General features: G+C 33.2%; 1 protein-coding gene across 1 annotated transcript in view; it reads left to right on the top strand.

Annotated features, from left to right (window-relative positions):
* Positions 1-493: 493 nt before the first annotated feature.
* The window catches only part of LOC149259073 (endoribonuclease Dicer homolog 3a-like), a 68,664-nt gene continuing 55,832 nt past the window's right edge, over positions 494-13,325 (top strand). Inside the window, exons 1-4 of the mRNA XM_089451270.1 lie at positions 494-801; positions 895-909; positions 3,646-3,826; positions 3,931-4,041. Of these exons, the coding sequence (XP_089307396.1) occupies positions 494-801; positions 895-909; positions 3,646-3,826; positions 3,931-4,041 (615 nt within the window). The remainder of the gene's footprint in view (positions 802-894; positions 910-3,645; positions 3,827-3,930; positions 4,042-13,325) is intronic.

The raw sequence follows: 13,325 nt of genomic DNA, 5'->3' as shown, positions 1-13,325 counted from the left end.
TAACCCCTGGACTAGCGCTCATATAATCTATTTTTTCAGTTTCCTACGACAGTTTCCTAATGTTTTCCACAAACTTAGTATCCTAACGTTTCCTGCTATTTATGTTTTCCACAAATTTCAACAAAAATGAAGAAAAAAAACAGCGAGCGCATTAGCATTTTTCAAGTCCATAAAAAAAAAAAATTGACTCTCACTGCAAATTTCAACAACAGGGATGCTCGCTTACTATTTTATCTGGAAAACACAGAGGCTTTGCAGCTGCACAAATCTCCCCGCGAAATCTCCACAGCCCCACACCACCAACCAAATTTGTTCGCAACGGCAATTACAAACAAACCGAAACGTTGCGCCATGGGTCACCAAGTGAACTCATAAACCCCACATACCTCAGAGGAATCCAGAAAGATACTATCCGACCCTATAATCGTCGGCAGGGCTTCCATGGTTCTCCTTTGCACTTCCCCTCCCCGCGACATCACAAACCCCATCGAGGATGCATCTTGGAAACGGACCGCAATGTGTCTCCAACTTTAGGCCGACAACGAACGGCGGAGCGACAACGCTTTCTTGCGAAGCGGCCTCCGTTTTCCCCATTTTCAAAACAAAACAAAATGCAATTTCGAAAGGTCCCTTTCTTGTCCTCGAAACGCTCGGCATGTGGCTGACGACTGGTGGCGAGGCCATCCGAGTAGATGCAATTTCCTGTAACAAGCTTCTCGCCCATTTGCCTAATAACAACCATGCCGAGATAAACGAATGCCTCATGAGCTTCCTTTCTGGTCTTACCCTTCGGACATCAATGTAAAATCGTGTGGGAAGAATCACCCCACCTTTATAAAATCAGTAATTTCGACTTAGAGATCCTATTTACTGGTTTAAAACTTTTACTAACAGCTGCGAGTTTATGGGGTAACAGGAAACCTCAACATCCACAAAGCTATTTTGCTTCAAAAAGTAATGGGCTTCATGTCCCCACAGAGCTATTTTGTTTGAAAAGTAATGGTCTTCATGTCCCGCGTGGCGAGCTTGCCTAAAAGCTTAAAGTCAGAGGCATTCCAAATAAATTTAGTAGTTAATTTAAGTTATCACTACAGCAACAAACCGCCGAACCTGAACGTAAACCTCCACGAGGTCTATGGATAGGTTAATACAGATACCATGTTGGGGCGGAGGGATGAAGAAACTCTTGATTCTTGGTTGCGAGTGATAGGGAAGTGCGTGCAGTGATAACTATCCTCTTAAGCACCTAACCCTCACTTCAGCATATCCTATCTTAGGTTTCCTCTTCGATGCCCCTTAGGAATAGGATTGCCCTGCTTAGGAATAGTCGATCTGTTAAGGCGGGCTTAGGTTTGTGCTCAGAGGCAGGGCCTTCTTCCCGGACAAGGGAATTGCTTTTAAAGATAGGAGAAGTCGACCATGATGGAAGTATTGAACGACACCGTCCAACGACTTTATAGCGCAGTTTACTATGTTAATTGATTTGGCCCAGGATGGTTTTGTACTTAGGTTGGCGTATTTGGCGAGCTTTACAAAGCAAATTTCTCTGAATCGCTTTTTAGGGTCAATTGAATTTAATATTTAAATTGTCACTAGCCATGTGAGTGACTCTACTCTGAACCCATGCATAATTCCCACCATTATGAGGATCGCGTAAGGACTTTTTGTCGCCATCGGTGATATGCGAATCTTCACTCAGACAAGGTTTGAAAAGAGAGAGATATAGCTAGACAGTGTACTCAAATGCTTATTGATAATTTAAGTGAGGCTATATATGTGGTAGGTTCTAAGAATACCACAGAATCAAATGCTTTCGTTTCCTTAGAAATCAATGCTTTCTCTTAACCTATTTGATCTTACTCACTATAGCTAACTGTACATGTATAACTCAACAGATTATACCCTCATAGTTAATTCATTGTTTATGCGATTGCACATTCATTTCTAGTCCGCAATAGTAGCTGTTGTTAAGGTATTTAGTATATCATACATTCATTTGATTTGCCCTTGCCAAAGTTTATTTTTTGGATTATGAGTTTATTCATTCTTTTGCTTACTGGTAAATAAAATAAGAAACTTCATATTTGTTACAAGTTGAAATCCTTGGCTTTGTAGATGCACAATCTGACCATTGGTCAATCCATCGATAGCCATGATCACAAAGACTTTGACCATACAAGCTGCCCCGTATCCCCTAAAATCATGGGTGATTTCCTCCCAATGTTCAGGATAGAGTTGTTTCTTCTCCTTGTTTGGAATGGTATACATCAAAGTTGCAACAATAAAAGAGATATTATTTCCTAATAAACCTTTCTGTCCATAAAGATAACCCCGAGTCACAAAGACTGGATTAGGGATAAAGGGATTTTTCCCATAATGGGAAAGGACCTACATGTTAAATAAATTCTAAGGAGATTTGATTGCAAGGTTAACAACGGCAAGCCTATCCATTCCACTTCATTTAACATTCCCTCAATGACTCACGACAAGTGAGTATTTTCATGGTTAACTCATGAAAGAAATTTCTGTCCATTCAAAGATAAAAGCTAATCACAAAAATTAGTTTAGCGATAGAGAGATTTTCCCATACTTGAAAGGGAAATGACATACATGTTGAGTTCTAAGAGAATTTGATCACAAATTTAACAATTACAAGCCTATGCATTCCACTTCAATTAACATGTCCTCGATGAGTCACTACAAGTGAGTGTTTTCCGCGTTAACTCGTGAGAGAACTGTTAATTGATTGATTCATGCTAAGTTACAGTTATATGTAACATTTGCAATGTCAAAATATTTAGTAACACATAGAAGAAATGTTCCACTATAGTTTTGAACCTGGTTTCCAGGATCTACGATGATATAATCTTGGCAAGCCAATTTAACACCTATTCATGATACACATTACTTGCAGGGTGGATTCTCTATGATATTGCACCAAATCATGGTGATTGTTTAAGAGCATCAAGGTTTCTCATTCTCAACATAAGAATGAACACAATGTTTTTGACACTCGATATCGTACATAAAAATCAACTTAAAAATGAACTCGGTTATTGATTTAGTTATTTTCTGCAAAGAATTGATAGAAAGTTGGTTGACTGCGTAATATCCCAGAGTTGCATGTATTCCATCTTCCATGCACACTTGTTAATCATAAGCATTAGTTTTGGTTGGTGATATTTATATATTTAGTTTTGATTTTGTTTTTTTGGAATACTCTCATTGAAATGTTTTGGTGGACATTTATCAATTGTGGCTCATCTTGTAGTGTTTTGAAGATGAGAAGTATTGTTGGTAAAAATTGAAATGTGAGTATTCTGAGAATATTTCAAGTCTCACAAAAACCACCAATCTCAAATGTGTTTAGTTTTATTAAGGTTTTATATAAAAGTTTCATTATGAAAATTGTTTTGGAATGAGCTAAATACAAAAAAAAAAAAAAAATATTGGGTATTTTTGGATTATGAAGGAAAATTAAAGTATAATAATATTCACATTATTCAGTATTTTAATTTTTGAGTTCCTCCCTTTTTATATAAAATTTCACATTGATGTTCTAATATAATGTATTGATTGTTTGTGTAGTAAAACAATATTTCAATAGTGTTGTCTCTGATTTTTTTTAATTCTATCATAATATAGGTATCAATTGGAAATACTCCATGCTGCTCTCAACAATAACGTTATTGCTTTTGTGGGAACTGGATGTGGCAAAACATTGATTTCTGTGGAACTCATGAAAAAAATTGCTCAGAAGTGGACGACTACAAGGAAGAAAAGTTTAATGATTTTTCTTGCACCCAGCATTCCTTTGGTCAAACAAGTAAGTTCTACCATTTACACAATGATTATTTCAATTGAATTGATGGTAAATGTACAACCTATTTTTTTAGAAAATTGATAACATATATTTGGTGAGATTTTCAGCAAGCTAAAGTGATTATTAGCAATAGCTATTTGAAAGTTTTCATTTATCATGGCCAAAGTGATAGCCTATGGAATGATGAAAAGTGGAAAACAGAAATCAACTTGAATGAGGTACATCTAGTCACAAAACTCTTTTATCATATAGCTTCAATCAATGTTGCTCTCTTAGGTGCATGTTGTTACCATGTTTTTGTTAGGACTCAACTCTTATTATTATTATTTATTTAATTTTAAAATATTTTTATATTTATTTTGCATAGATAAGTGTTTTAAAATTATGATGAAAATATTGTATTAAATAAATATTTATGTCTATATTTTTGGATTTCTAAACGTTTTTCTTTATCTTTCTTAGTAAAAATTAGGCGAGTTTTTTTATCTTTCTTTATTTATTCATCTACCAACAAAAAAATAAATACTCTCTACCATTCACATTTAATTTTCAAAGGCAGCCCCAAGGAGTGTCTTAGTCTAATTATGCCATGATTGGTACACACTGAGGAATATATTTCACACATGAATTCCTTTGCAATGGAGATGAATTTTATTGCACATAGATTTGGAGGTGCATTCTTATTTTGGAACAAGATAGGATTATAAACCCTCCAAATTCTACTAACTAGAATGCATGGGAGGATAGAGAGAGTGAATTGATTTATCTGAAATCCAAATTTGACACTCCTAGAAGAGTCATTCCCAACTGAAATAGGAAAATTCATATGAATGTCTAATCCATTCTATCAGATGCTTTAGATAGGTCTAATTTTAGTATTATTGCACAATATTTGGTGGATTCTATCTGGTACATTACCTCCTACATAAGAGGTACAACATCCAATATGTTTTGATTTTGAAGGAATCTAGATTTCTCTTGAGAGATGAACAAACTCAACATTATCTTGATTCTTTTGGAAATACTTTTGGAGATAATCTTATATATTACATTATAGTGGGTGATTGGATGGTTATCTGTAAAAGAGGTGCCTTCTTGTGTCTTTGGGATTAGACAAAGGAAAGCAACATTAAGAGAACCCAACACTTTATTTTTTCTTGGGATCATGCTCTTATATTTTTGCATGGCTCTCAAGGAAACCAATATTTCTAAGTTTTATACTTCTTCATTCATAACAGAATTCATTTAATCATTGATAATGGGGGGAAAAAGAGAAACCACCCATAGTATTTCTTATATTGAGCAACCCCATAGGTGCTTGAAAAAGATAGTGAGAATAATGAGCTCTCACCTCATCTTTCTCCTAGAAGGAGAAGAGAGAAGCCCCTTCATTGGTTTTGATTTCCCAAATGGTACTTATATACTTTCTTTGATTGGAAAATTGATGAAAAATTTGTATCATTTTGTTCTCACTTGAAACACATTGATCTTATTTTCATCCTCCGTCTTTCTTCTTAATCAATGTCTCCATTCATTAATGGATTTTAGTTCCTTCAAGACATCTAATGTATTCCAAGAGTCTAGTATGTTGTCAATGTTGGATAGCTACATTTCCACCTTAGTGAACTCATTCAATTAAACATGATGATATTTTTCTCATATTTATGAGGCCTACTTGATAGCTTTAAGGTTTTCTACAAATTATTTCATATAAGAGGAATACTCCTAGGAGGAAAAGTGGACCCAAGTTGATTGAATCATGGATTTATAGTCCTCAAGGAACCAAGAGGGATTGAAATCTAAAGGGAAGGAATTTTAATTTCCCATGGGGGATAGATAAAGAAGGATAGGCTTGTGATTTTAAAGTCCACCCAGCTTGATTGAAGGTTTGATTTCACATCCTAAATTCCATAAACCCTCATCGATTAGAAATTGATCAAGCCTTTTTTCTACTTTGGTGCAATATGAGTTTTCATTTCTCCATGTTGGTGAAAGTATGACAAGCTCTATGTTGATTAAGACATGTTTTATTAAAAAAATTTGAATGTAATCACCCTATGGATCCAATTGTGTGTTTGGATCCCAAACTTTACGCAAGGAGTTAGTTAATTTCAAATCACCATATATGATAATCAAATGGTTAGTAAGAGCACATGCTATGATCAATTCTACAAAAAAACAATAACAATTAGAATGGGTTCCATATATATCATAATCAAAATCCTTTAATTTCAATTTTAGAATGATAGAGGAAGGAAATGAGGAAGAGAAGATCATTGAGTAATTTGGACTCCATCTAGTGATTAACCCTCTTCAGTGGCCATCCACATCCATATTGATAGAATGTCCAATTCTTAATAATACCTTCTAAAGCCTTATTAGATTTTTCCTTAGGACACATAGCTTCCTGAATGAGTATAAAGTATGGATTTTAGCTAGTTACCATCCTTTTGAGGGCTAAACTTTTAGAGGCCCCCCAAATCCTATGGCATTAAAGGAAGGTATAAACATGGGTCCTTATTCGAGAGGGATCTACTTTCTCTAAGGGCCTTGTAAATTGGAACTTGTTTCCCCTCTTTGATATAAATCAAACCTCATTCCTTTCATTGGATTTGTATAAATTAGATTTATGGCCTACAAGATTGCGAGAAAGTTGGTTGAGTTCCAAACCCCCACTCAAGGGGATCACTTCATTCATTTTTATGTGAGGATGAAGGGAATAAATATTTTTTCCTCCATTTTAGCAACATTGGAGGGGGAGATAGAAATGGGAAAAGGGGAAAATTTCGTTCATTTTCATGTGAGGATGAAGGGAATAAACATTTTTTCCTCCATTGTAGCAACATTCAGGTGGGTGGGGTTGTGGGGGGGGAGGGGCAAACAGACATGGGGAAAGGGGAAAATTAAAGATAGGGAATAAAATTATTAGGGATTGAGGGAGGAGGGGGAGAGGAAGGGTGAGGATATAATGAAATTTAAATCACCACCTATGACCTCATCCTTCCTCCAATAATCCATGCCATTGGTGAGTTATAATGTGTAGAGTCGGTAAGAGAATGTGGGATCTTTAGCGAAGTGGGACCAGAATGCTAAAAGGAGCCAAAAAGATAAGTGGGTGGCATAAGTATTGAGCGATTAAGAGGGAAAAAGGGGAATCTTCTCAAATCCATGAAAATATATGAAACCTTAGCCCCTTGTTATTTATTTATTTATTATTATTTATTATTTTTTACATAGTTATAAAATAGTTTTTTATAGTTATTTTTCTATGTTGTGTTTTTATTTAGTTTTAAACTATTTTCATATTTGTGATGGGTATTATTGTCCAACCAAGACATAGATAAGGCATGGATTTGTTGGTCCGACATTGGGATCGAAAGGAGTTAACATCATGGCCTTTTGCAAGGATTACAATGCCAAAAGGGAGGGAAATTCGTACGGAGGTTAGTGGAAGAAATGGGCACACACTTGGTCACATGGGCATTCCATAAACCAACCAGAATGACAGTTAACAATATAGGAGATTTCCCTATATTGTCTTGTAGGGTAGTTGTAAAGAGATTTTTCTTTGATAGTGTTGTGATGACAGTTAACACTTCTTTAGGGAAATCTCATAATGAAAATGATAATTTTCTTTATTCAGTCGCATAACGATAATTATTCATTATATTCGATATTTATAAATTTTGAGGATATGATGTGACTGAATATTATATAATATAGCTTAACACATCCAAGCCTTATTATCATTGACATATGAAAGGAGACCTTCTTTTCCTTTTCTAAGGCATTATATGACTGAAGTTTTTCTTTGTCACCTGTCATCTGTTTTGAGCATCCACTATCGATATACCATTGATTTTCTTGTCCTTCTGCATACAAGGCTATACCACATCTTTCTAGTTAATAAGGCTTGGATGTGATGCGTATATTAACACATCCAAGCCTTAATAACTTGTGATATCCTTACACCCCAAGTTACTAGGTCAACAGGTTACAGTTAAGACCATCTGATCACAACCTATAAACTCAATGCGGAGGGAAGGGCCAACATCACATTAGGATCAAGCCAATAAAGAAATTTTGCTTTGATAGTGTTGTGATGACAGTTAACTCAATAACCTAATAACCTAATAATTAATGTTCCTAGTGTCGTTAGGCGACTGAATAAAGAAAATTATCATTTTCATTATGAGATTTCCCTAAAGAAGTGTTAACTGTCATCACAACACTATCAAAGCAAAATCTCTTTCCAATTACCCTAAAGGACAATAATACCTCATGTTATATAATGGAAAGAGATTTTGCTTTGATAGTGTTGTGATGACAGTTAACACTTTTTAGTGTAACTACATCATTTTATTTCACTACAAGGTGATTTCCGTATTATATAATGGAAAGAGATTTTGCTTTGATAGTGTTGTGATGACAGTTAACTCAATAACCTAATAACCTAATAATTAATGTTCCTAGTGTCGTTAGGCGACTGAATAAAGAAAATTATCATTTTCATTATGAGATTTCCCTAAAGAAGTGTTAACTGTCATCACAACACTATCAAAGCAAAATCTCTTTCCAATTACCCTACAAGGCAATATACGGATTATCATATATTAGTCAATATGTAATATTACCAATTGTGTTTACTCTGCTAACTTCATGACCGTATCTTCAATAGATAAAAAAGATTTACTCTAGGTAATATAATGAAAATGATAATTTATGATGGTCTTAAGCGTAACCTGTTGACCTAGTAACTTGGGGTGTAAGGATATCACAAGTTATTAAGGCTTGGATGTGTTAATATACGCATCACATCCAAGCCTTATTAACCAGAAAGATGTGGTATAGCCTTGTATGCAGAAGGACAAGAAAATCAATGGTATACCGATAGTGGATGCTCAAAACAGATGACAGGTGACAAAGAAAAACTTCAGTCATATAATGCCTTAGAAAAGGAAAAGAAGGTCTCCTTTCATATGTCAATGATAATAAGGCTTGGATGTGTTAAGCTATATTATATAATATTCAGTCGCATCATATCTTCAAAATTTATAATGAATAATTATCGTTGTGCGACTGAATAAAGAAAATTATCATTTTTATTATGAGATTTCCCTAAAGAAGTGTTAACTGTCATCACAACACTATCAAAGCAAAATCTCTTTCCAATTACCCTACAAGACAATATAGGGAAATTTCCTATATTGTTAACTGTCATTCTGGTTGGTTTATGGAATGCCCATGTGACCAAGTGTGTGCCCATTTCTTCCACTAACCTCCGTACGGGTTTCCCTCCCTTTTGGCATTGTAATCCTTGCAGAAGGCCATGATGTTAACTCCTTTCAATCCCAATGTTGGACCATTAAATCATGGGTATATTTAATGGTAACAATATTAAATATAACACTAAGATATAGCATCGATGTACCAAGTCATATTTAGGAACTTTTATTCCAGAGCTTTTACTATCGATATACCATTGATTTATTTTAGGGTAAATCATATATTATTCTTATGATCTTATGATGTTGTTTCTCTTCACACCTTCAAGAGTAGAGATAACCCTAGACTCAAAATAGAGTTACTAGTTACCCATGATTTGTTGGTCCGACATTGGGATCGAAAGGAGTTAACATCATGGCCTTCTGCAAGGATTACAATGCCAAAAGGGAGGGAAATCCGTACGGAGGTTAGTGGAAGAAATGGGCACACACTTGGTCACATGGGCATTCCATAAACCAACCAGAATGACAGTTAACAATATAGGAGATTTCCCTATATTGTCTTGTAGGGTAATTGGAAAGAGATTTTGCTTTGATAGTGTTGTGATGACAGTTAACACTTCTTTAGGGAAATCTCATAATGAAAATGACAATTTTCTTTATTCAGTTGCATAACGATAATTATTCATTATATTCGATATTTATAAATTTTGAAGATATGATGCGACTGAATATTATATAATATAGCTTAACACATCCAAGCCTTATTATCGTTGACATATGAAAGGAGACCTTCTTTTCCTTTTCTAAGGCATTATATGACTGAAGTTTTTCTTTGTCACCTGTCATCTGTTTTGAGCATCCACTATCGATATACCATTGATTTTCTTGTCCTTCTTCATACAAGGCTATACCACATCTTTCTGGTTAATAAGGCTTGGATGTGATGCGTATATTAACACATCCAAGCCTTAATAACTTGTGACATCCTTACACCCCAAGTTACTAGGTCAACAGGTTACGCTTAAGACCATCATAAATTATCATTTTTATTATATTACCTAGAGTAAATCTCTTTTAATTTATTCATTAACTCTATTATTCATTAATTATTCATCTTTGTGGTAAGGTGTAATTAATGGTGCATCAAATCTCAAAATTTATAAATATCGAATATAATGAATAATTATCGTTATGCGACTGAATAAAGAAAATTATCATTTTCATTATGAGATTTCCCTAAAGAAGTGTTAACTGTCATCACAACACTATCAAAGCAAAATCTCTTTCCAGTTACCCTAAAGGACAATAATACCCATCACATCCTTAGGGAATAATCTTTGGATAAGGCTTTGGATGTGTTAATATACGCATCACATCCACTATCCATATACCATTGATTTTCTTGTCCTTCTGCATACAAGGCTATACTACATCTTTCTGGTTAATAAGGCTTGGATGTGATGCGTATATTAACACATCCAAGCCTTAATAACTTGTGATATCCTTACACCCCAAGTTACTAGGTCAACAGGTTACGCTTAAGACCATCGACATACATAACATTCCCAAAATTTAACCTTTTCTTTTAAGAGAACAAGCCTTTACCTTTTATGACAACAGGAGTGTCATTTCCAAAGGAGACCTTCTTTTCCTTTTCTAAAGCATTAACCCATTACCCTAAATAAAATATTAATATACGCATCACATCCAAGCCTTTAATATATGCATCACATCCAAGCCTTTAATGTTCTACCCCTTTAAGGAGAACAGAGCCTTTTCCCTAAATAAAATATTGATGTTTTCTTTAATTTTATTTGCAAAACACAAAATCACAATTTTGTATGTTAAAACTTTTGACTATATGTTGTATGTAGTAATTTTTGGGAAATGTTTTGCATTTGAATAGACATTTTAACCATTATAAAAAACAAATAAAGATTATAAAGTGACCAAAATGAGTGATGAAGTTAGAAATTCTTTAGTTGAAAATTTATCAAATTAACAATGATTTAATAAATTTTCACTATGAATTATCTCAAAACAATATGAATTATAGAAATTTGAATTCAGAGATAAAATTCTATGTTCAATATATATATATATATATATATATATATAGATATATATATAGATATATATATATAGATATAGATAGATAGTGTGTTTATTAAAAGAATTAAGGTTGTATCAATAGAAAAAAAATTGGTTGTTTATCAATAAAAAGAATCTGGTTGTTTTCATATTATTGTGGGATTAAGATTTGATACTTGAATTTTCTCAAATAGACTCCTTTGTAAAAATTTTGATATTTACTAAACACTTTTATCATTAGGATAGAAAAGTCATAGAGAAGAAGGAAAGCTATAAATGAAGGCTAAAAGAGGTCGAGGAGAAAAGAGAAGGGTCATCTCAAGACATAGAATGACCTAAAAATCAATAAGGATATATTTTTTAATAGTGTCTTCAATGATTAACATTTCAAAATTAATGAACAGGTGGGTTAATAATTAATATGTTGATGTTATAATTAATATATATATATAAATAAAGCAAAGGGTATATAATATATATAAATCAATAATAAAATTCAATATTATTATAGATATATAAATTAGTATAATAATAATAGGTGAACTAGAATATAATAATTATATATTGAAAAAGAGATAGAAGGGAAGAGAGAGTATGATTAAATTAATTAAATAATAATATAATGAATTAATATTGTTTTTATGTTAATTAATATTATATTAGTAAGAAAAATATCATAGAAGAGAAGGGAAAGTGGGAAGAAAAAGGAGTGAAAAGCTAGAGAAGAAGAGGGTGGCATAGGGGAGGAGTGTTAAAGATAAAGAGAAATAAGAATATGAGTTTTAAAGAAAATGAGGAATAAGACAAAATGATAGGTATAGGGTTAATAAAAAGAATTGACGAAGAGGAAGGAGGAAAGAGAGGTCCAACAGGAAAGGAGGAGAAAAAGAAAAGGAAAAGAAAACGACAATTAGAAAAGAAAATAGAGAGATATAACAATAATGGATATGGATTGATAAAGATAGTTAGTTAAGGAATATGATTGAGATTGATTAATTAGTGGAATCTCATTCCTACTTATTGTGATGCCTTTATATATATTCAAGTTGCGAGGATTTTTAGCAATTTCAATGCCTTTCTAATGTGTCTTTTGAAATGGTGATTTTATTTAGCAAGAATTTTGGTGTCTTCAATACAAACATGCATTTTTTTACAATATTTTTAGCTAAGGCTAAGGATATGATATGTTCATGTTTTACATTTGCAGAGTGTTTTTTTATTCTAGTCTTGAATGATGTACTAGATTCACCAATGTAACATCTCCCAAAGGAGAAGCAAATTTTGTAGACCCCCTTTGGTTGGTGAATGTCAATTTTGTCCTTGACAGATCTCATCCTTTTTTTACAGTGACCAAAGTTTTAAAGGATGTGATGATATTCTTCTTCTTTAGTGACCAATGTTTTAAAGGATGTGATGATATTCTTCTTCTTTATAACTTTTGGAATCTTATCAGTAACTCTCTCAATGTAGTGAATGTATGCATTCCTATTCAAGTTGTTGTTTTCAATGGAATTAATTTGGTTTGATATTCTCATTGCAACTCTAAAAAAGGTGTTATTAATGTATCTTTATTTATATCCTACATTTTTTAATAAATTTTCCAATTAACAAAATTCTTACTAGAGATGTTGGGGGACACAAATCTTAGCTAGGGAATCTAGGATTTGCAACCGCAAACATCTCCAAAAAAAATTTGATCACTTGGAAAAGGTATGAAAAAATATATGCTATAAAGAAAGAGACATAACTAAAAACTTTTATAGAGTTGCAAGAAGAAGATCAAGATGAAACAATTCCCTTGAAAACAACATGATTTGGAAGGAATACCTTCTGTATATTTAGGGAGTTACTGAAATTGTTGCAATATTTCTAAAGAAGAAGAATAACATCACATCCTTTAAACCTTTGGTCATTTTTATATAAAGGATGACATTTATTAAGGAAAAATTGACATCCACCAACAAAAAGGCGTCTATAAGGTTTGTTGCTCCCATGGGAGATGTTAAATTGGTGAAATTAGGAGATCATTCAATAGTGGAATAAAAGAACATTGCAAACATACAACAAAAACATATCAAAACCTCAACCTTAGCTGAACATCTTGTAAAAAAAATCTACTATGTTGGACCATATTCTTGGTTGTATCTATTGAAGACATCAAAATTCTTGCTAAAGAAAATAAT

This window comes from Pinus tabuliformis, chromosome 6, assembly GCF_031772625.1.
Source record: "Pinus tabuliformis cultivar Carrire ecotype Pingquan chromosome 6, CPIR1, whole genome shotgun sequence".
In the NCBI taxonomy this organism is placed as follows: Eukaryota; Viridiplantae; Streptophyta; class Pinopsida; order Pinales; family Pinaceae; genus Pinus; species Pinus tabuliformis.
This window is presented reverse-complemented; position numbering and strand designations above follow the sequence as displayed.